The sequence below is a fragment of the Dermochelys coriacea genome, chromosome 1 (assembly GCF_009764565.3).
Source record: "Dermochelys coriacea isolate rDerCor1 chromosome 1, rDerCor1.pri.v4, whole genome shotgun sequence".
NCBI classification, from domain to species: domain Eukaryota; kingdom Metazoa; phylum Chordata; order Testudines; family Dermochelyidae; genus Dermochelys; species Dermochelys coriacea.
The window spans coordinates 48,689,870-48,714,783 of NC_050068.2; the positions used below are offsets into that span (position 1 = coordinate 48,689,870).

Sequence of the window (24,914 nt, forward strand, 5' to 3'; positions counted from 1 at the left end):
ATTATCTTTCCACTCACAACACGGAAGCCCCATTTTCACATCTCTGTACTAGCTCCCCTTGCTCTCTGTATTAAGTTAAAACTTGCCCTTGCCATCAAGACCTTACACTTGCTTTCACACATCTACCCTAAGAGAGAAGTGGAGGCAAAAAACCTAACTGGCTTCAAGATTGAGCTTGATAAATTTATGGAGGAGATGGTATGATGGGACTGCCTACAATAGCATGTGGCCCATCGATGACTGCCAGTAGCAAAAATCCTCAACGGTCAGAGATGGGACACTAGATTGGGAGAGCTCTGAACTACTGCAGAGAATTCTTTCCCAGGTATCTGCTTGGTGGGTCTTGCCCACACTCTCAGAGTCTTAATTGATTGCCATATTTGGGGTTGGGAAGGAATTTCCTCCTGACCCCCAGTCAGATTGGCAGAGACCCTGGGGTTTTTTCACCTTCCTCTGCAGTATGGGGCACGTAGGATGACCAGACAGCAAGTGTGAAAAATTGGGATGGGGGTGGGGGTAATAGGAGCCTATATAAGAAAAAGACCCAAAAATCGGGACTGTCCCTATAAAATCAGGACATCTGGTCACCCTAGGGGCACGGGTCAAGAGCAGGTTTAAACTAGTGTAAATGGTGAATTCTCTGTAGCTTGAAGTCCATGATTTGAGGACTTCTGTCACTAAGCCAGAGTTTAGGGGGTCTATTTCAGGAGTGGGTGGGTGAGGTTCTGTGGCCTGCAATGTGCAGGAGATCAGACTAGATGAGAATGATGATCCCTTCTGACCTTAAAGTCTATGAGTCTCATGTTTTCTTCCATACTGTCCATACACTTGAAATGAGTTCTCAGCACTACAGTAGGAGATGTACCATGCACCATGTTTAGACATACCTTAGCTAGCTTGTAATGTAGAGAGTGTGTGTACTAGCTGCAGTGAATCCACAGCAGCATGGGCTGTAGGATCCTGCCTGGGACCCTGGGTACTTATTTGGACAGCTAGACCACACTGAAGTCCATGTTGTTGTGGCTTTGGTACCCATGTTGATTGCAGTGTAGACATTCCCTTACTCTTCCCTCATTCAGAGCCCTCCAAAACTCATGGTGCTTTTTAAAGGTATTTAGGTGCCTAGTGCAGAGGTGGGCAAACTACGGCCCGCAGGCCACATCTGGCCCGTGGGACTGTCCTGCCCAGACCCCGAGCTCCCGGTCAAGGAGGCTCATCACCGGACCCTCCCCTGCTGTTTTCCCTCCCACGCAGTTACGACATCACGCGGGCAGCGGGGCTGCGAGCTATTAGCGCTCTGAGCAGCATGATAAGGGGGCGGGGGCGGTGCGTGTGGCGGTGGGGGGGTTGGGTAGTGGGTCCCAGGGGGCAGTCAGGGAGCAGGGGACCGTTAGGAAGGCGGAGGTTCTGGGGCGGTCAGGGGTCAGGGAACGGGGGGGGGGTTGGATAGGTCAGGGAAGTCAGGGGACAGGGAGCGGGGGGGGGTGGGATAGGGGGTGGAATCCCGGGGGGGCAGTTTGGGGTGGGGGTCCCAAGCGGGGGCAGTTGGGGGATGGGAAGTGGGAGGGGGCAAATAGGCGGTGGGGGCCAGGCTGTTTCAAGAGCACAGCCTTTCCTACATACAGTTTTGCACCCCGATGTGGCCCTCAGGCCAAAAGTTTGCCCACCCCTGGCCTAGTGGGATTTTTAAAAGCATCTATGCACCTAATATCCATTGAAATCATGAGTTTTAGGCACCCAGTCATGAATGCACAAAAGGACCTAGGTGCCTAAGTCCCTGTTCTAGTGTCTAACTCCTTTTGTGCATTTAGCCTATAGATGATTTTGAAAAGCCTACTAGGTATCTAAATACTTTTTAAAATCTGGCCCTAATCTGTTTTTATGTGTCATGTACTAAGTGTAAGCACATCTCTGCCAAATAAATAATAATACTTACCACTTACGTAGCATTATTTAATCCTCAGAGCTTTACAAACAGAGCTAATTAATTCTTATAACAGCCCTCAGGTAAATATTGCTACCTTATTTTACAGATGGGGAAACTAGGACAAAGGGGTTAAGCACCTTGCCCAAGGCCACAGAGAGTGTTATTCTCAGAGCCAGGATGAGAATTCAGGAGTTACTAGCTCTCAGTCCTGTGCTCAGAAAACTAGAAGATGCTTCTTAAATTTAAATTGTGATTTTTGAGGTTTGGAGTGTTTATTGTTTTCTTCCATATGTTTGGATTGCTTAGTCGTCTAGTGAGACAATACTAGTGCCTGGAAATCAATCTGTCACCTGGGAATAAATTTACAGGGCTAAATTTAGCATGATTGAATGGGCTTGATGATACAAATCAATCCAGAAACAAGTCATCTATCTACTAAGCATTTTTGGGGGTAAGTTACTGCCTCTGTATCGCAGGGTGGACAAGATACATCTCATGATCCAAATTCAGCCCATAGATTTCTAATAGGCAGTCTGTGACTAACCTCATTTTAAATAAGCAGGTGTGGTCAGTGAAGAAGCACAACTCACAATACATTGCATATGGGGATTTGTAGGGTCTGTTGGCCATGCTCACGTATCGATAGTGAGGGAGACTACATTTTCTCCCTTTCTGTGCACCATGGGTTCTGGTTCCTAGGAAGCTGCCAAATCGGCCTTTGGTTTGATCTTGCTGTATCAGCTAGAAAATAATATTATTGCTGTTGATCTGAGTAAAAAGCAAAATATTTTTTTATTTGAGATACAGTATTCTAAAATATCTGCTTTAGGTAAAGTAACCAAATTCATCAGACAATCGCAGTGTTTCACGAATAGCTTTTTCCTCTCTCAGCTAAATTAAATACTGCTCCATTTGCCCTGCTTTTATATGTTGTTCTAAGTTGCCCCACCACAGCTAAACCTCTACTATTTCCAGTGGATTGCTTGACCCCCCTACCATCCTCCCACAGGCCTATATCAGAGGCTTGCCACTGTAAATGGGCAAGCACCTCCAGTGATCACTGAAGGACACGGCTGTGTTTGTGTTTGGAAGGAGTGACACAGTGCAGCCTGTGAACAGCACATCAGGATGGAGAATACTCTCGTACAAACAGCACAAAACATAACAAAACTTAGTTCTCACAAAACTAAGTAACTGGGCAACAAAATGGCAAATGAAATTTAATGTGGATTAATGTAAAGTAATGCACATTGGAAAAAGTAACCCCAACTATACATACACTATGATGGGGGCTAATTTAGCTACAACTAATCAGGAGAAAAATCTTGGCGTCATTGTGGATAGTTCTCTGAAGACGTCCACGCAGTGTGCAGCGGCAGTCAAAAAAGCAAACAGGATGTTAGGAATCATTAAAAAAGGTATAGAGAATAAGACGGAGAATAACTTATTGTCCTTATATAAATCTATGGTACACCCAAATCTTGAATACTGTGTACAGATGTCAGAGTAGCAGCCGTGTTAGTCTGTATTCGCAAAAAGAAAAGGAGTACTTGTGGCACCTTAGAGACTAACAAATTTATTAGAGCATAAGCTTTCTTGAGCTACAGCTCACTTCATCGGATGCATTTGGTGGAAAAAACAGAGGAGAGATTTATATACACACACACAGAGAACATGAAACAATGGGTTTATCATACACACTGTAAGGAGAGTGATCACTTAAGATAAGCCATCACCAACAGCAGGGGGGGGAAGGAGGAAAACCTTTCATGGTGACAAGCAGGTAGGCTAATTCCAGCAGTTAACAAGAATATCAGAGGAACAGTGGGGAGTGGGGTGGGAGGGAGAAATACCATGGGGAAATAGTTTTACTTTGTGTAATGACTCATCCATTCCCAGTCTCTATTCAAGCCTAAGTTAATTGTATCCAGTTTGCAAATTAATTCCAATTCAGCAGTCTCTCGTTGGAGTCTGTTTTTGAAGCTTTTTTGTTGAAGTATAGCCACTCTCCCCCTGGGACCCACTACCCAACCCCCCCACCGCCACACGCACCGCCCCCGCCCCCTTATCATGCTGCTCAGAGCGCTAATAGCTCGCAGCCCCGCTGCCCGCGTGATGTCGTAACTGCGTGGGAGGGAAAACAGCAGGGGAGGGTCCGGTGATGAGCCTCCTTGACCGGGAGCTCGGGGTCTGGGCAGGACAGTCCCACGGGCCAGATGTGGCCTGCGGGCCGTAGTTTGCCCACCTCTGCACTAGGCACCTAAATACCTTTAAAAAGCACCATGAGTTTTGGAGGGCTCTGAATGAGGGAAGAGTAAGGGAATGTCTACACTGCAATCAACATGGGTACCAAAGCCACAACAACATGGACTTCAGTGTGGTCTAGCTGTCCAAATAAGTACCCAGGGTCCCAGGCAGGATCACTCGATCACAGACCTAAGAGTGGCTATACTTCAACAAAAAAGCTTCAAAAACAGACTCCAACGAGAGACTGCTGAATTGGAATTAATTTGCAAACTGGATACAATTAACTTAGGCTTGAATAGAGACTGGGAATGGATGAGTCATTACACAAAGTAAAACTATTTCCCCATGGTATTTCTCCCTCCCACCCCACCCCCCACTGTTCCTCTGATATTCTTGTTAACTGCTGGAATTAGCCTACCTGCTTGTCACCATGAAAGGTTTTCCTCCTTCCCCCCCCTGCTGTTGGTGATGGCTTATCTAAGTGATCACTCTCCTTACAGTGTGTATGATAAACCCATTGTTTCATGTTCTCTGTGTGTGTGTATATAAATCTCTCCTCTGTTTTTTCCACCAAATGCATCCGATGAAGTGAGCTGTAGCTCACGAAAGCTTATGCTCTAATAAATTTGTTAGTCTCTAAGGTGCCACAAGTACTCCTTTTCTTTTTGTGTACAGATGTGGTCTCCTTATCTCAAAAAAGATATACTGGCATTAGAAAAGGTTCAGAAAAGGGCAACTAAAATGATTAGGGGTTTGGAACGGGTCCCATATGAGGAGAGATTAAAGAGGCTAGGACTTTTCAGCTTGGAAAAGAGGAGACTAAGGGGGGATATGATAGAGGTATATAAAATCATGAGTGGTGTGGAGAAAGTGAATAAGGAAAAGTTATTTACTTGTTCCCATAATATAAGAACTAGGGGCCACCAAATGAAATTAATGGGTAGCAGGTTTAAAACAAATAAAAGGAAGTTCTTCTTCACTCAGCGCACAGTCAACCTGTGGAACTCCTTGCCTGAGGAGGTTGTGAAGGCTAGGACTATAACAGAGTTTAAAAGAGAACTGGATAAATTCATGGAAGTTAAGTCCATTAATGGCTATTAGCCAGGATGGGTAAGGAATGGTGTCCCTTGCCTCTGTTTGTCAGAGGGTGGAGAAGGACGGCAGGAGAGAGATCACTTGATCATTACCTGTTAGGTTTCACTCCCTCTGGGGCACCTGGCATTGGCCGCTGTCGGTAGACAGGCTACTGGGCTGGATGGACCTTTGATCTGACCCAGTACAGCTGTTCTCATGTTAAATATTGCACCAGATCATGCCTCCAAGAGCTACATACCTGAGGTATTTCCAGTGGATTTCATTTCCCTTAGACAGATGAGATGTGGTGACGTGGTTACTGCATTATACGGGTTTCTAGGTTGTATGTTCCCCCTTGCAGAGTTATATGGAGATACCGTAGGCATCACATAAGGCATGAGAGGTTTGTACTCAAGTTCCACCTTCTGTGGAAGTAGGATCTCAAAGGTGGGGAAGCAGCGGTCTGCAGCTCATAGCCTATGTGACTCATAGGCTATGAGCTGCAGCCAGCTGCTTCCCCGCCTTTGAGATCCATCGTCACGGGGATGCAAAATGCAGAGTGGGAGCCACACGCTGGGTATAGGGAAGCTGCCAAGTGAATTCCCCACTGGATGGGAGGAGGTCAGGGGTGCTGGAACCAGGGACAAGGGGGCCAGAGGCAGATTAGGGGTTTATGGGCCTGCAGTCCGCAACACCCCCCCCCCGCCCCACTACCAGGGAGCAGGGTCGAGGCATGGGCACTTGCCCTTCTCCGCCCACCAGGCCCCATCATTTTAAAAGCCCTAAGGGCTAGCAACCGGAGTGTGGGTGTGGGTGGGTGGAGATGAGCAGCTGGAGAGTGGGAGGGGGCAGAGACTGAGGATAAGGGGTTAGTTATCCAAAAAGACCAGTTTTAAATAATACCTCATGTCTCCCAATATAATATTTTTACTCCACCCTGAAATAAAAATAATTTGCACAGTGCTGTAAGTATAAGCCATACTGTGCAGTGGGAGACCTCTGCCAAAAAGCTGCATGTTGCCTGTCTTTAAAAGCTTTGGTGCAGATCTTCAAAGGTATTAAGGTGCCTAAATACCTTTGAGGCTTTAGGCCTTCCAGCCTACAGGTACCTGGATAGTACAGGACTTTATAACAAAGAAAAAGAGTAGCTATTGGTCATTCTAGCGGAATGTGTGAAGGAACCACCATTTGTAGCAGATAATATCTTCAAATGCCAGTAAATATAAAAATACATTTTCAGATCCCAAAATTTGCACTCGGGTATTCCCTGCCTGTGCTAAGGGGCAATTTACTGCCAGCGTTACACACCAGCCTTACTAATTGCCTCACCCCAGTCTGACTCGCCTTGCCAGCTACACAACCTGCTGCCAAGAAGCATGTATGTTTCAGTAAGAACCTTGTCCTGCAAACACTTGTGCTCATGCATAACTTTACCTCTGAGAGTTGAGATACACTGTGAGATGATGTCAGCTGAATAGTCCATGTGTGACAGGTCCTGATTCAGCAGGGTACTTAAGCACATGCCTAACTTGACTTGAGTGGGTCTGCTCATGTGTTTAAAGCTAGACTTGTGCTTAAGTACCTTACTGACTCAGTTAATGGCTCAGGTCACCTCAGTCCAAAATCACAGGGCAATGTGAGGAGATGGGGTTCATACACATAGCATGTCCTGGAATGATTTCTGATGTTATGGAGCAGGATTTACCAATTGAGAAAGGTTACATTGACTATTCCAACTCCACCCTTCCCCTCATGTTAGTATGTATGCTTTCCTGGTGCCACAAGCAGGAGTGGTTGATGTGACGCTCCCCTTTTGCCATTTGGAAGCACTGTGTAAAGAGCTTGATTGTGTTCACCATATTTATCTTCATTGCTGGGGGGCACGGGTAAGCAGAGAAAATTTTAAAAATCCCAACCCTCAAACAACATATCATGCAGAAAATTATGAAAACTGCTTTTGTCATGCCTTTAAAAAGATAATTTCACTGGCTGCATTCTTTGATGGATTCCATGCCCTAGGTTTCACTCCCTTGAATGAAGATGTAGTCATTGACCATACAAGTTATATTTTATACTATAAGTTTATGTCTGTGAGTGGGTATACTACTGTTTGTTTTATACAAACAGATCCATACCTGCATTAATAGGCCAACTGTTACCCCAGAGTGACCATATATATTTTAATTAAAAGGAAAAATTGTGTGGTGATCTCGCTGTATGGTAATTGTCATCAAATGCTCACTTTTTAATGATAACCTCTTAATGTATGTATGCATATCTATCTTCTCTCTCTATGTAGATGAGTACAAATCTGAGTTTGGCTTTGAACTTCCTCAGCAACATACAGTAGCACACAGCATTGTTCTTAAATAAATTAATAACTGATTTATTTTCCTTTCCCCTCCTCTTTGTTTTCTTTTGCAGCATACACCCTGGATAATGTCAATCTACGGGGATATTTTGTCTATTCTTTCAATGACAGGACTGCTCCCAAATATGGCCTCTATCGTTACATTGCTAATCAGTATGAGCCGAAGCCTTCCATGAAACATTACAGAGAGATAATTGACAATAATGGTTTTCCCAGTTCAGAAACTCCTGATAGACTGTGTCCAGAAATGCTTGTCTTGTGCCCTGAATGCAACTTTTTCCAAACCAGAAAATCTTTATTAGCTTTTATATCTTTTATATTATTTGCTTTTATTGTTACTGTATTCTTCATTATTTACTACTCTAGGAGGGTTGAAAGAAGGTATAAATAGTGCTGCCCCTTCACATACAGCACTCGCTACTCCTCCGTCTGCATTCCCTTGGGAATTCTGAAATAATGGCACACAAGGTTGTAATCGCTTCAATACTAGGGAACCATTTGCACTGTGTAATACTGTGAAGCACTGAAGTTGAAAATGGATTGTGAACATAGGGCCCTGAAATCCTTCTCTGTGTTTTAATACCTTTGGTTTATGACAGATCCTTGCTTGTTGTCATCAAATTTAGTTCAGAACTTTGATTGAGACCCTTTATTTGCGCAGGTTTTTTTCCATTTTGCGGGGGGAGGGATAGCTCAGTGGTTTGCGCATTGGCCTGCTAAACCCAGGGTTGTGAGTTCAATCCTTGAGGGGGCCATTTAGGAATCTGGGGCAAAAATTGGGGTTTGGTCCTGCTTTGAGCAGGGGGTTGGACTAAATGACCTCATGAGGTCCCTTCCAAAGCTGATATTCTGTGATTCTAAGGGTATTTTTAAAAAAGGCCTACAATTAGCCTGATGGTGGAGACACAAACAAAGGTGTTAACTTAGATGTAAATTGGTTTTGGTTTTATTTTAAGACATAGAGTAGTGGAAAAATACAGCTGTGGAGTTCTCAGAGTGAAAGATTGATGAGAAACAAAAGAAACCATCTCCCTAAACCAGGTGTGATGGCACCTGATACAAAACAAACACATAATTTAAATGATCAGGAAAGTAGAGACTCAACAACTATTTGTACCAAAAGGGAAGGGAGAGTCTTCTTGCTAAAGCAGAGACAGGGAGTGAAGACATAGGGATTTTTTTCCCCTGCTGTGCTGGTGACTTCGGGTAAATCACTTAACTGCAAAGGAGGCTGCTGGTCCCACGCTCCCTACCTGCTCTGTCTCCATTGGTGCGGTCACCCTGCCAGTCTACTGCCATGGCTCCATGCTGTGGAGCATGATCCAGCTCCGCCTTGCTGTGTCTAACCTGAAGAATCCATCAGGAAACAGCAGCAAGGGGAATTGACTCATGTTTGGAGGGCAGTAAAGGTGGTTCCTGGCAAGGGGATAGGCAGTGTTTAATTTATGCCAGGGCTGAGCCTCAGCACCTCTAGGTATGGCAGTTCATAGCCCCGCCAGCTCTGGGCTTGCTGCGTCAGTTATGAAAGTAAAAAAAATTGCTTGAACCCTGGCACCTAATTGCTTGAGCCCCAGCACCTCTTCTCTTACAAATTAAGCACTGGGGGTAGGGTTCATGCCTTGGAGATGAGGGAGAGTTAAAGAGGATTAAAGGGTCTTTTGTTTGGTGAAGGGGAAGAGTAGTAACTGTGAAAGCTATGGGGTGCTCCCAATTGACAAATGGGAGAACTGCACTTACCTTTGCTGTGCTTGAGAACAGGAAAAATGTATGTCTTATAGGGATGCAGGGGGCAAACGCAGCATGTTCCCATACCACCACCTAGTAACCAGAACCTTTTCCTCCTACTTGTGCACCTTCCCCCAACATTAAAAAACAAAACTGGCAATTAACCATTTCCCAGGTTCCCATAGGTTAACAAACTGTGAAATGATTTGAGGAAGGGCTTTGTTTGAGTTTGAATTATGTTGGGTCTGGAGGCTTTAAGCCTTTAAATTTCACACCTCTACCCTGGCCACCTGCTGCCTTGTTTGCCAAGGATTTAAGTCTTGCACCCCTTGCTTTTGAAGCTCACTTATCTATTCTCTAAGAGCTTGACCCAACTCCCATTGGAGTCTTTTCCATGGATTGTAATGGGAATTGGATCAGGTGTTGATAGCACTCAGATCCAGAAATGAGCGACTTTCCCTTCACTCTCAATGGAATACATTAGCACACACACACACACACAAAAAGCAACGTTGTTTATTAATAGAATCATAGAAATTAGAGATGGGAAAAGCCCTAAGGTAATTTTGCCCATCTGACTTATGAATCAGTATATTAGGAGTCCATTGTGCATAATGCAGAACAGTGATTGTTTTCTCTATCTCCGTGCTTGCATTGTCGTCAGATACGTTTATGCTTCTATTTCCATTTTGCCACGTGAGTTATGTTCATCACTGGAGAGTATTTTTTAATCTAATATGCTCTGTGTCAATTATAAGTAGTTTATCTAGCAGAAGCTAATGTTGCTGTATTGAATGTGAATGTTTATCTACTGTAAATTGAAATTTATATGTGAAACATGCCTACTTTCATTGGCAAACTAGATTACATTTCTTTCCTATTTAGGTTATGTACAGAAATAGAAAATAGTTATTGTTCAATCATAGTGATTAATATGTTTGTATTTTAGTTTCAGACTTACAATAGTCTCCATTTGCACTAATATATATATATTTTGCTATGAGGATTCAGGCGACAAATTCTGGGTAGGTGATAAAGTATAGAAAATTTATATTATCCTGGAAAAGTTTGCTGAAGGAGAATATATTTTAAAATTTTACTGTGTGTTGTTTCTACGTTTACCTGCTGTCTTATGGCACTGCATGGACTGCAATACAAAGAGATGGTTCTTGCTGACTATATGGAGAGCTATATAGATTTCTCCATGTCATTGTAAAGAGTCACCTATTTACATATTTAACATATAGCTTATTTCATAATGTCAGGTGGAAAACTCAACTGATGGTGAAAAAGACAATATTTAATATATACATAGCCAAATATATCTATGTGCTAGTTTTTCTTTCTATAACTGTGCTAGAATAATAAATACTGGGCCTGATTTTTAGAGTCGGTGAGCATGTGCAGCTCTCTCTGACTGCATTGTGTATGTGCGTATGCTGAGTACCTCTGAAAATCCTTACCCAAAACAAGTATTTTATATTCTTACTCTCTTTCCCATTGGGTGGCTATTTAAAATGTGTATTTAACATGCAGCTATTTCACTACCTAGGAATGATCAATGCGTTACTATCTTGAGCTAGTCATTTGTGAAATCACATTTTTAAATGTTGGGGGCAGTGGGAGGCCAGAAGTGAGAAGGCATGAAACCTGCATTCACATCGAGGGGGACATAAATAGAGTTGCAAAAAGATTGCAGGGGACATGTCTGTTCCCCTTATCTGCGTCAGTGATTGCACCAATGGTGCAATAACTGCACCAACGTGTTATAACACCTGCACCATAAAAAAAACCCAACCTAATTCCTAAACTGCATTTATACAGATCAAGATATTTAGGATGGACTAGACATAGTAAGAATATATAAAGTCTTCTCACAAGTAGTGATAGGATAAATGTGTTTGGTGTGGACTGGACTAAGTATAGGATTGTTTAGAGATCCATGGTTAGGTTGGCGCTTTGCCAGATGACCATGCTGTGCCATTTTAAAAATCACCATAGTGAAAATTTCCACCCCTGAAATCAGTAGAGGCTGAGCACCATTAAACGAAATTAACTGATCAAGTATCCGCAACCATTGCAGGTTCTTCCGCTACTTAGATGATATTGTAGTTGGTGAGTGGCAAATGTTAAGTTTTCTAATGGTGCTTACTGACTATCTAGGGTAAGTAAATCAGGGATTCATTGCAATGACGCAAGAAAAAAATTATCCCATACAATAATGCTGCTAGCACCTGTGGAAATAATGCAGCCTTTTGTGCTCTTACTTTCAAAACTGACTTTAAATACCCCTGAAGAACACTGACCTCATGGAGTCAATATAAATATATGCAGAAATATTTTCCACAATATCCTATCTACTTCAGTACATGTGCAGGCTGTTTTAAAACTGAGCAAGCTCTTTTTAAATAAGATAGGAGTGACCAAAGGAAAGCGTTCGGCCAAATAACACCAAATAAGCACTTATAAAGTGCTTTACCTTTTCAGAACACTGTACAAATCTGAGTGAATTAATTCCGTACCTTTAACATGGAGCAGTGGCCCAGCCAAACTACAGGTTCATTTGCTAGAGCACATGCCAGGGTATAGACTCAGCAGTCTACTTCATTTTATGGACATTAGGAGCAGTTCTCAGACTCCTTGAAAATTGCCAAAATGGCCCTTCAATGGTCCAACATTGGACACCTCTCCTCTAAGTCTTGCGTAACATTTGCACTGTGCTTCTGCAGACTGATTCAGCTCCTCCTCCGTAATCAGGGTGTAGTACAGATGGCATTTTTTTGCTTTTGATATTTATTTGTAAATGGTGATTTAGCACTCTTCGGTGAAGAGAGCATATCTTGTGCCATGACGGGACAGCAACCAGATTTTAATTTTTAAACAAATAGAACACTATTATAAAAATAGAGTGAGATCTAAACATAGCATAATACTTTAGTTTTGAAAATTAACAAGCTTTTGCATCTGAGATAGTTGGTGTTGATAGGCTGCGTGAAATGCATATGCTCATGTTTTTAATTGTGCTAATAGAATGTACATTATTGCCAATTTACTGAAAGTTACAGCTCAAACACTGAGGTAAAATATGAAATTATATTTTGATCCAAAATATTTTTGTGATACAGGTGGAAATCTCAAAAAGAAAAGGAGTACTTGTGGCACCTTAGAGACTAACAAATTTATTTGAGCATAAGCTTTCGTGAGTTACAGCTACTTCATCGGATGAGCTGTAGCTCATGAAAGCTTATGCTCAAATAAATTTGTTAGTCTCTAAGGTGCCACAAGTACTCCTTTTCTTTTTGCGAATACAGACTAACACGGCTGCTACTCTGAAACCTGTCATTATGCAAGGTGGAAATCCACTGTTTTTATTTCCTGGGGCAGGCTGTAAAGAGTTAATGCTAATAGAAAGTATTTTCAAAATATATGCAGTATATGTTGTATTTCTGTTCTTGCTATTATTGGAGTTACTCTGTACCCCAAGCCCCTAGGGTGCCAGTAGCACTTCCAGTGTACCATGTCTCAGAGGCAAGCACTGTAGGTGCTTCAGCAGCGAGGCCTTGTAGGAGGTAGACCTGGTGAGTCTCAATAACCACCCAAACTCATGGCTAAGGGAAAGGTTTTTACTAAGGATGGCAGGAAAGGGACAGATTGCAGATACCCTAGGTACAGAGGCTTCAACAATTGCAGTTCAAAGTGAGCAATAGTAGCTGTCGTTTGGGTACCAGGGGCAGTCCAATCCAGAGTCAGGGCTCTTCAGCCATAGTGCCTGGGGTGCCATCTCCAGCGCAGTCTTTATTTCTAGCAAATAAGTGCTTGCAGTTTCCAGGCCAGGCTCATTTATTGTCTCTCACTGGGGCCTCTCGGCCCTGGCTCCCTGCCCAGCAGTTGCTGGGCCCCCGTAAGTCCCACACAGACCTGCCCAGCTGTAATGTCCGGCAGTCACAGCCTGTTCCACATGCGGCTCTGCATCTGTTCCTGCTTCCAGTTTCTTTCCAGTTCTCTGCTTGTCATGTGGTTGCTATTTAAACTTCCAAAGAGGCTCTGGCCATCTCCTGGTTCAGGAGGATCTTTCCCCTTCTTACCTGACCAGGGGAACGGAAAGTGCAGTGGGGAAGGGCCTGATGGCAGTTGTAGTCCCGTGCTTTGCAGCTCCAGGAGGGACACAATGCCCTCACTTAGAAATGGAATCAAACTTACTGTACATCACACACTGCAAACTTTATTTTAATTGTACATCTGCCAGTTTCCTGTTACAACAAAAAAGAGTACGGGCCTTTTAGTGCCCTATGTAAAGCTTTAGTGGCAGGATTTTTAGAATAATTTTTAATTAACCCTGTTAGTTAGTTTTCTACTGCCACAACATTAACAAAAAGAAAAAAAGAGTACTCGTGGCATCTTAGAGACTAACAAATTTATTTGAGCATAAGCTTTTGTGAGCTACAGCTCACTTCATCAGATGCATGCAGTGGAAAATACAGTGGGGAGATTTTATATACACAGAGAACATGAAACAATGGGTGTTACCATACACACTGTAACCAGAGTGATCAGGTAAGGTGAGCTATTACCAGGAGAGAAAAAAAAAACCTTTTGTAGTGATAATCAAGGTGGGCCATTTCCAGCAGTTAACAAGAACATGTGAGGAACGGGGGGGGGGGGGGGGATAAACATGGGTAAATAGTTTTATTCTATGTAATGACACATCCCCTCCCAGTCTTTATTCAAGCCTAAGTTAATGGTGTCCAGTTTGTAAATTAATTCCAATTCAGCAGTCTCTCGTTGGAATCTGGTTTTAAAGTTTTTTTTGTTGAAAAGCAGCCTCACTTGCCCCATAACCTCAGCCTTGCTGAACACAATGCCATCCACAGCCTCAGAAACAACTCTGACATCATAATCAAAAAGGCTGACAAAGGAGGTGCTGTCGTCATCATGAATAGGTTGGAATATGAACAAGAGGCTGCTAGGCAGCTCTCGAACACTACATTCTATAAGCCATTACCCTCTGATCCCACTCAGGGTTACCAAAAGAAACTACACCATCTGCTCAAGAAACTCCCTGAAAAAGCACAAGAACAAATCCGCACAGACACACCCCTAGAACCCCAACCAGGGGTATTCTATCTGCTACCCAAGATCCATAAACCTGCAAATCCTAGACGCCCCATCATCTCAGGCATTGGCACCCTGACAGCAGGATTGTCTGGCTACGTAAAAAGAAAAGGAGTACTTGTGGCACCTTAGAGACTAACAAATTTATTTGTTAGTCTCTAAGGTGCCACAAGTACTCCTTTTCTTTTTGCGAATACAGACTAACACGGCTGCTACTCTGAAATCCGGCTATGTAGACTCTCTCCTCAGGCCTTACGCTACCAGCACTCCCAGCTATCTTCGAGACACCACTGACTTCCTGAGGAAACTACAATCCATTGATGATCTTCCTGAAAACTCCATCCTAGCCACTATGGATGTAGAAACCCTCTACACCAACATTCCACACAAAGATGGACTACAAGCCATCAGGAACAGTATCTCTGATAATGTCACGGCAAACCTGATGGCTGAACTTTGTCCTCACCCACAACTATTTCACATTTGGGGACAATGTATATCTTCAAATCAGCAGCACTGCTATGGGTACCCACGTGGCCCCCACAGTATGCCAACATTTTATGGCTGACTTAGAACAACGCTTCCTCAGCTCTCGTCCCCTACTGCCCCTACTCTACTTGCGCTACATTGATGACATCATCATCTGGACCCCTGGAAAAGAAGCCCTTGAGGAATTCCACTATGATTTCAACAATTTCCATCCCACCATCAACCTCAGCCTGGACCAGTCCACACAAGAGATCCACTTCCTGGACACTATAGTGCTAATAAGCCACGGTCACATAAACACCACCCTATACCGGAAACCTACTGACCGCTATTCCTACCTACATGCCTCCAGCTTTCATCCAGACCACTCCACACGATCCATTGTCTACAGCCAAGCTCTACAATACAACCGCATTTGGTCCAACCCCTCAGACAGAGACAAACACCTACAAGATCTCTATCATGCATTCTTACAACGACAATACCCACCTGCTGAAGTGAAGAAACAGATTGACAGAGCCAGAAGAGTACCAGAAGTTACCTATTACAGGACAGGCCCAACAAAGAAAATAACAGAACCCCACTAGCTGTCACCTTCAGCCCCCAATTAAAATCTCTCCAACGCATCATCAACTATCTACAGCCTATCCTGAAGGACGACCCATCACTCTCTCAGATCTTGGGAGACGGGCCAGTCCTTGCTTACAGACAGCCCCCGAACCTGAAGCAAATACTCACCAGCAACCACATACAAAAACACTAATCCAGGAACCTATCCTTGCAACAAATCCCATTGCCAACTGTGTCCACATATCTATTCAGGAGACACCATCATAGGGCTTAATCACATCAGCCACACTATTAGAGGCTCATTCACCTGTGCATCTACCAATGTGATATACACCATTATATGCCAGCAATGCCCCTCTGCCATGTACATGGGCCAAACTGGACAGTCTCTACATAAAAGAATAAATGGACACAAATCAGACATCAAGAATTGTAACATTCAAAAACCAGTTGGAGAACACTTCAATCTCTCTGGTCACTCGATTACAGACCTAAAAGTTGCAATTCTTCAACAAAAAAACTTCAAAACCAGACTCCAACAAGAGACTGCTGAATTGGAATTAATTTGCAAACTGGATACAATTAACTTAGGCTTGAATGGAGACTGGGAATGGATGAGTCATTACACAAAGTAAAACTATTTCTCCATGTTATTTCCCCCCCCCCACCCACCCTGTTCCTCAGACGTTCTTGTTAACATCTGGAAATGGCCCACCTTGATCATCACTACAAAAGGGTTTTTTCTCTCTTGGTAACAGCTCACCTTACCTGATCACTCTGATTACAGTGTGTATGATAACACCTATTGTTTCATGTTCTCTGTGTATATAAAATCTCCCCACTGTATTTTCCACTGCATGCATACGATGAAGTGAGCTGTAGCTCATGAAAGCTTATGCTCAGATAAATTTGTTAGTCTTTAAGGTGCCACAAGTACTCCTTTTCTTTTTGCGGATACAGACTAACATGGCTGCTACTCTGAAACAACATTAACAGTAATTTGTATTTTGGGGGTTATTGCCAATGACTAAGACCAGATCTAACCTTAAATTTTGCTGGCATAGCTATGTCAGATGCATTATAATGCTTTTTTTTTCTCCTACATAGCTCTGGCAGCAAAAGCCGTAGTGTAGATACAGTTATACTGACATATAAGTACTTTTGCTTACATAGCTTATTTTGCTTGTCAGACTGGAATAATCTATACTGGCAAAAGCACTTTTTTGCCAACATAGCTGCCTCTACACTAGGTCTTGTCTACACTTGAAATTTATACCTAATCAGCTCTGCTGATTAGGGCTGTGATTTATTCCCCAAAATGCTGTCAAACTGGGAGGATATACCTAGTGGGGTCCTGCAGGAATCTGTTCTGGATCCGGTGCTATTCAATATTTTCAATAATGAGTTGGATAATAAAGTGGAGAGTATGCTTTTAAAAATTGTAGATGATATCAAGCTGGGAGGGGTTGCTCGCATTTTGGAGGACAGGATTAGAATTCAAAATAACTGACAAATTGGAGAATTGGTCTGAAATCAATGAGAGGAAATGCAATAAAAACAAGTGCAAAATGCTACACTCAGGAAGGAAAAAGCAAATGCACAACTACAAAATGGGGAATAACTGGCTAGGCAATAGTACTGCTGAAAAGGATCAGGGAGTTATAGTGGATCAGAAAGTGAAAATATGTCAACAATGTGATGCAGTTGCAAAAAAGGCTAATGTAATTCTGGGGTGTATAAACAGGAATGTTGTATTTAAGACAAAAAGAAAAGGAGAACTTGTGGCACCTTAGAGACTAACAAATTTATTTGAGCATAAGCTTTCATGAGCTACAGCTCATTTCATCGGATGCAACGATGAAATGAGCTGTAGCTCACGAAAGCTCATGCTCAAATAAATTTGTTAGTCTCTAAGGTGCCACAAGTACTCCTTTTCTTTTTGCGAATACAGACTAACACAGCTGTTACTCTGAAACCTATATGCATGACAAGGAGGTAATTGTCCTCCTGTACTCAGCACTGGAGAAGCCTCAGCTGGAGTACAGAGTATTCAGTTCTGGGCACAACATTTTAGGAAGGTTGTGGACAACTGGAGAGAGTCCATTGGAGAGCAACCAAAATGATAAAAGGTTTAGAAAACCTGACATATGAGGAAATATAAAAAACCAAACAAAAACCAGGGCATGTTTAGTCTTGATAAAAGAAGACTGAGAGGGAACCTGATAAGTCTTCAAATATTTTAAGGGCTATTATAAAGAGGATGGTGGTCAATTGTTCTCCACGTTCATGGAAGGTAGGACTAGAAGTCATTGATCTATTACACAGCAAGGGTGAATTAGTTTAGATATTAGGAAAACCTTCCAACTATAAGGGTATTTAAGCTCTGGAATAGGTTTCTAAAGGAGGTTGTGGAATTCCCATTGTTGGAGATTAAGAACAAGATGGACAAACATCTATCAGGGATGGTCTAGGTTTACTTGGTCCTGCCTCAGTGCAAGGACCTGGACTAGATGACCTCTCGAGATCCCTTCCAGCCCTACCTTTCTATGACATATCTATACTAGTATAAGCCTTAGATTAAATGTAGATATTCCATTATCTGCATAAAAGTGCTTTTGGCAATATAGTTTCTCTCTCTGTGTGTATATATATATGATATAGAGAAAGAGAGAGAGAAAACATTCCCAAACAGCTAAGGATAAGGAGAGCAGCAGGAAGGTTAGGAAATGGAGACAGTGGCAGTGAAAGAGTCAAAATATTTAAAACAAAAAAATTAATAAATCTTAATTTTACCGAACTGCCATATTCTGCTCTTTAGTGGCATGGAATCTTTCAAAGGGGATCCATTTTGTCTGCAGTCTCTTCGGTGACAAATGCCTTTCCTGAGGAGAAGAAAATGTCAGTTTTAGGTGATAGCGCTCAGCTTCATCTGAGACAGTTCTATCTGGTTTCTTCAGGCACACAAAGCTGAGGTGTAGCACAGATGAGAGGAAGAGGGGAAGACAGGGAAAAGTTTCTTCTTTCTTTGATGTGAGTAGTTGGTAAACTGTTGGTAAACCATAGGCACAACACACTGCAAACTTATTAGCTTGCCAGCCTGGACATAGCAAAGCATTGCTAGTCTATATTTGTGCCAACTGGCTTAACCAAGACAGAGGATGAAAAGAAAAAGGAGTAATAAGGTGATAGGAAATGGACATATTAGAATATATCAGAAACCTTAATTTCATATCTCAGGAATTGCTCAGAACCCAGCCACAGCAGTGACGGCATCATCTAGTCTCAAATCCCCATCTGGTCCTGTCAAAAAGTCTTTCAGGACAAAGGAGGCCAATGGTGTAATAGTAAATACCTGTGTGCTAGCATGTTGGTGTGGTGGCAGCTGGGATGGTGATGCTGGTTGATATGGTGGTGATAAAGCTGTCCAAAGTTTTTTTTGCTGCATTAAGTAAGCTACCCAGGGTTGGATGGAGCCATCTGCTCTGGGAATGTGCTGAAATTTAGGCTGGAAATACATTTCTTGAATTAGTTTGGTTTGGCTTCCAATATGTGAATTCTTGCCGTGGACAACTATATGGTTACTATTGTGGAGTATGTCAGACTGCTGCATCACTTTCCTGGGACAGTCCCCACCTAGCTTCTAAAAATGGGGATGCTGTTTTAAGTGATTCTTGACTAGCAAATTCACACCCTTGCAGCTTAGAATCTATTTCCAGTCTAGTACTAAAAACTAGTGCTTCCTTTAAAAAAGTGGAAGGGAAAGATCACTATAAACATATTTGTGGTGTTATCATGGGGGTTGGATGAAACCGTGTTGAAGCAAGTGGGCACAAGAACCAACCGTTATTTAGGATAAATGTAAAAAGCAGCTAAGCTTCTTTTATGGAATAGTCTAGAGAGCTGAGACAATGGGAGCTATCACCCAAAACACAGAGGTTAGTTAAGAATCTGAGCTATGTAAGTGGAAGGGATAAATTGGGGGCCGAATGCACATGCGTGGGGCTGGTTATTGTTTGGTCAAGTGTGTTTGTGTGTGTGTACGTACACAAGAGAGAGAGACAAACACCACAGAAACACACAGAGAAATTCTCTCCTGTGATTTGATTCTTACTGTGTTCGGGGAAACAGGATTTCATGTACATTTTTAAGTATTTCTTTGGGACAATCAGACTCCTCATCAGTTTCTCCTCCTAACAGAAACAACCCACAAGACCCTGAATATTTCTAACAGCTTGTGTCAAAAGGGGGAACCGTAGGAACTGAGCTTTAAAGTTTTGTATAGACTAACAAAATTCTTTCTCTAACAGTGCAAGAGTCAAACGCTTATTGGAGGCCACCTTAAATCCTGCCAAAGTGAATTCTGGCAAAATGATCAGGTTCTCCCAAACTACAGAGTGTTGTGAATGATCAAGAACAATATTCTGTCTTTTGGAATGGGCTTAGTGCTCTACCATTCACAGGCAGTGCATGTCTCCTGGAGACCCTTCTTAGATTCAGGCCTGAAGAGATGATGAGGTCATCTAGTTTGACTCGCTGTATAATACAGGCCATTACATTTTACCCAGTTACCCCTATACTGAGCCAACAACTTGTCTGACTAAAGCATTTTTTCCAGAAAAGCACATCCAAACTGGATTTGAAGACTCCAAGAGATGGAGAATCCACCCCTTCCCTTGGTAGTTTGTTCCAGTTGGTTAATCACTCTCACTATTAATAATTCATGCCTACTTTCTCATTTAAATGTGTCTGGCTTTATGTTCAAGCCATTGGTTCTTGTTATGCCTTTCTCCACTGGATTGAAGGGCCCTTTAATATCTCTTATTTGCTCCCTGTGGAGGTATTTATATGTTTCAATCAAGTGACCTCTCAATATTCTTTTGAAAAACTAAACAGATCGAGCAGTCTCTTACTACTAGGCATTTTTTCCACCCTGAGCCATTTTTGTGGCTCTCTTCTGCAGCTTCTCCAGTTTTTCAACATCCTTTGGGAGAGGTGTAGTCTAATGGTCTGAGCTGTGAATGAGGAATGCTGCAGTTCTAATTCCAACTTGACAAGAACTCCTATTTCCTCTTTTGCCTTTGGGCAAGTCTTCAGCTTCCCCAGCTATGAAATAATCCCTACCCATCTTGCAGGAGTGTCACAAGGGTTAGTTTAAAAGTTAAAGCGCTAGCTACAGTTAAGTGTGAGTAGTTGTTGCTAGTTAATCTCGCAGGGTACTCTCTCTCCCCTCCCAGTCATTCTTCCAGTTGGGAGTGAATGTTTCTTATTTCTGAAAGCTAAGAAAATAAATACCCATGAAGTAAGCTGCCAGCGTTGTGATCCCTGACAGGACTAACTGAGCCTTTAAATCTATTCCTAATGGAGGTTTGTGAATTTTTTTACACACTTGTAACTCATTTATCGGTCACATTGCTGCAGGATATGTGACCGGATATTGCCTTCCCTTACTTTTAATACAGTAAGCTAGATGGATCTTTCACTGCTCAGCATACATTTGACTCTGGTTGCTATTCACATGCACATTCCTCTGTTGACATATTATTATGGGATAGGAAGAAAAAATACAATCTAGCTTTTATTATTTTCTCCTTGTATCTGCTTGCTCATATTAATGCTGCATAATCATTATATAAATGCACAGGTGACACTGTCAAGGACACAATTTAAAAGTACTACAGTGCTCCCGTACCTCTGCTATTTATCTCCTATCTCTAATTACAGGGTGCGATTTATGAGGCACTGAAAAGATTAAATTGCATGTTTTTTTTCAAAGAATTGAGTAATCTGTGTATTTCTATTCTAATCAATGGAGCGATCGCTGAAAAAGATTCAGGCAAAATTTATAGTGATGGCAGGGGGAGGTATTTTAAAGTTTAAGTTTATTGTAGTTTATCCCAGTGTTGGCTGTTTAATTTTCTTTTACCTATGAGAACGTAAGAATAGCCATACGTTGTCAGACCAATAGTCCATCTAACCCAATGTCTTCTGATAGTGGCTGCTGCCAGATGCTTCAGAGGGAATGAATAGAACAGGGCAATTATTGAGTGATTCCTCCCCTATTGTCTAGTTCCAGCTTCTGGCAGTCAGAGGTTTAGGGACACCCAGATCATGGGGTTACACCCCTAATTGTCTTGGCTACTCGCCCTTAATGGACATATCCTCCATTAACTTTAATACTTTTTTAAACTCAGTTATACTTTTAGCCTTCACAATGTCCCCTGGCAACAAGTTCCACAGGTTGACTGTGCATTGTGTGAAGAAATACTTCCTCATCTTTTTTTTAAATCTGCTGCCTATTTGCAATAATTATTTATATTGGTAACAGCAGCGAACACTTGCAATAGCGCTTTTCAGCTGTAGATATCAAAATGATCTAACAAGTAGGATGTGTCATTTATCCAACCTGTTACAGCTGGGATAAATACAGTGCAGAAAGTTTGTGACTCGTCCAAGGGCACATGGAGAACCAAGGATGGAGCTGGGAACAGCACCTACAGCTGCTGACTACTCTCCCTGTTCCTTAGCCATGGCATAATCTTGTCCCCAGACAGCCCATGTTCCCCTGCCAAAATGCTCAGGGAGCCATACATTACACTACAATAACATTAATCCCAAAACATAAAATCATTAAAAACAAACATAGGCCCACAAGCTTTCAAATTCCTTAGGCACCAGAGTGGCCATGGAAAAAACTCTTTGCAGTTTTCCTCTTCAGGGAGATGGGGAAGGCCGGATTAAAACAAAACACCCATGGTGGCTCATTCCACCCTCTTGTGGCCACCACTGTAAATACAGATTTGTCCAAGGGAAGCTGATTCTTTGACACTTGGAGTTGCAGCTAGCAAGAGATGTTAAGAGTAACAAGAAGGGTTTCTTCAGGTATGTTAGCAACAAGAAGAAAGTCAAGAAAAGAGTGGGCCCCTTACTGAATGAGGGAGGCAACCTAGTGACAGAGGATGTGGAAAAAGCTAATGTACTCAATGCTTTTTTTGCCTCGGTCTTCATGAACAAGGTCAGTTCCCAGACTACCGCACTGCGCAGCACAGCATGGGGAGGAGGTGACCAGCCCTCTGTGGAGAAAGAAGTGGTTCGGGACTATTTAGAAAAGCTGGATGAGCACAAATTCATGGGGCCAGATGCGTTGCATCCTAGGGTTCAAAAGAAGTTGGCAGATGTGATTGCAGAGCCATTGGCCATTATCTTTGAAAACTCATGGCGATCGGGGGAGGTCCCGGATGACTGGAAAAAGGCTAATGTAGTGCCCATCTTTAAAAAAGGAAAGGAGAAGGATCCTGGGAACTACAGGCCAGTCAGCCTCACCTCAATCCCTGGAAAAATCATGGAGCAGGTCCTCAAGGAATCAATTCTGAAGCACTGAGAGGAGAGGAAAGTGATCGGGAACAGTCAGCATGGATTCACCAAGGGCAAGTCATGCCTGACTAATCTAATTGCCTTCTATGACGAGATAACTGGCTCTGTGGATGAGAGGAAAGTAGTGGACATGTTATTCCTTGACTTTAGCAAAGTTTTTGACACGGTCTCCCACAGTATTCTTGCCAGCAAGTTAAAGAAGTATGGGCTGGATGAATGGACCATGAGGTGAATAGAAAGCTGGCTAGATCATCGGGCTCAACAGGTAGTGATCAATGGCTCCATGTCTAGTTGGCAGCCGGCATCAAGCAGAGTGCCCTAAGGGTCACTCCTGTGGCTGGTTTTGTTCAATATCTTCATTAATTGATTAATTAATCTTCATTGATCTGGAGGATGGTGTGGACTGCACCCTTAGCAAGTTTGCAGATGACGCTAAACTGGGAGGAGTGGTAGATGCGCTGGAGGGTAGGGATAGGATACAGAGGGACCTGGACGAATTAGAGGATTGGGCCAAAAGAAATCTGATGAGGTTCAACAAGGACAAGTGCAGAGTCCTGCACCTAGGACGGAAGAATCCCATGCACTGCTACAGGAACTGAATGGCTAGGCAGCAGTTCTGCAGAAATGGACCTAGGGGTTATAGTGGACGAGAAGCTGGAAATGAATCAACAGTGTGCCCTTGTTGCCAGGAAGGCTAACGGCATTTTGGGCTGTATAAGTAGGGGCATTGCCAGCAGATCAAAGGATGTGATCATTCCCCTCTATTCAACATTGGTGAGGCCTCATCTGGAATGCTGTGTCCAGTTTTGGGCCCCACACTACAAGAAGGATGTGGAAAAATTGGAAAATGTCCAGCAGAGGGCAACAAAAATGATTAGGGGACTGGAACATGTGACTTATGAGGCGAGGCTGAGGGAACTGGGATTATATAGTCTGCAGAAGAGAAGAATGAGGGGGGATTTGATAGCTGTTTTCAACTACCCGAAAGGGGGTTCCAAAGAGGATGGATCTAGACTGTTCTCAGTGGTAGCAGATGACAGAACAAGGAGTAATGATCTCAAGTTGCAGTGCGGGAGGTTTAAGTTGGATATTAGGAAAAACTTTTTCACTAGGAGGGTGATGAAGCACTGGAATGGGTTACCTAAGGAGGTGGTGGAATCTCCTTCCTTTGAGGTTTTTAAGATCAGCTTGACAAAGCTCTGGCTGGGATGATTTAGTTGGGGATCGGTCCTGCTTTGAGAAGGGGGTTGGACTTGATGACCTCCTGAGGTCCCTTCCAACCCTGATATTCTATGATTCTATAATTGTATCACCAGGGAGTACCAGCAGCTCAAGCCAGAGCAGGCCCCTGTGGTAGTTAGGTCTGTTTAAGGCTCAGGTACCACATTTTCACATTTTCAAAAGGAGGCTCTAAACTTGCGCTCTTGTTGTTTTCATAAGAATCAAAAAGCTTTGTCTGATCTCCGTGGAAATACTGCACTGGCAGAGGGAAAGTGACCTTGTTTCTTTAGAAGCTACTGCAGAGGAAGCAGATCCCAGTTCAGTCGTCTGACTGAAGAGCTAGCACCTTTGTGACTATACACTGAGATTTTGTCCTGCTGTGGATTAACCTTGGTGGCAATTGTGTAGAGCTTTCTTTGAGGATTTGTTCCATGCTCCATGAATTGATAGAAAATCTGTTGCTGCGGATGCTGCTGGAGGCAATAATCTACCTCATTTATCTCAAACAGCAGCGATCTCTTCTGAAATCTTTGAGTAGCTGTTTTCCAAACAGATAAACCTTGTCATTATATAAGCAACCTTTTCTATCTGGCTATGTTATTGTTTCTGTCTTCTGATGCCTTAACATTCCAGACATTTAGCAAACAAGATTCTTCATCCTGTTTCATGGTGATGGGGTTTCCATACTAGACAAATTTAGCTGTCATCATTCTTTAGGAACAGCTCTGATTCAGTTATATTTGTGTCTGGGACTCTGGACATGAATAAAGTATCAGACGCATTTCTTCATTTTTCTAGGTAGCCAGC

The 24,914-nt window shown here is 42.8% G+C and overlaps 1 protein-coding gene across 1 annotated transcript in view; it reads left to right on the forward strand.

The window, feature by feature from the left end:
* The window catches only part of KL (klotho), a 66,505-nt gene extending 56,062 nt beyond the window's left edge, over positions 1-10,443 (forward strand). Inside the window, exon 5 of the mRNA XM_038387837.2 lies at positions 7,673-10,443. Within this exon, the coding sequence (XP_038243765.1) occupies positions 7,673-8,010 (338 nt within the window). The 3' untranslated portion in view covers positions 8,011-10,443. The remainder of the gene's footprint in view (positions 1-7,672) is intronic.
* Positions 10,444-24,914: the final 14,471 nt, after the last annotated feature.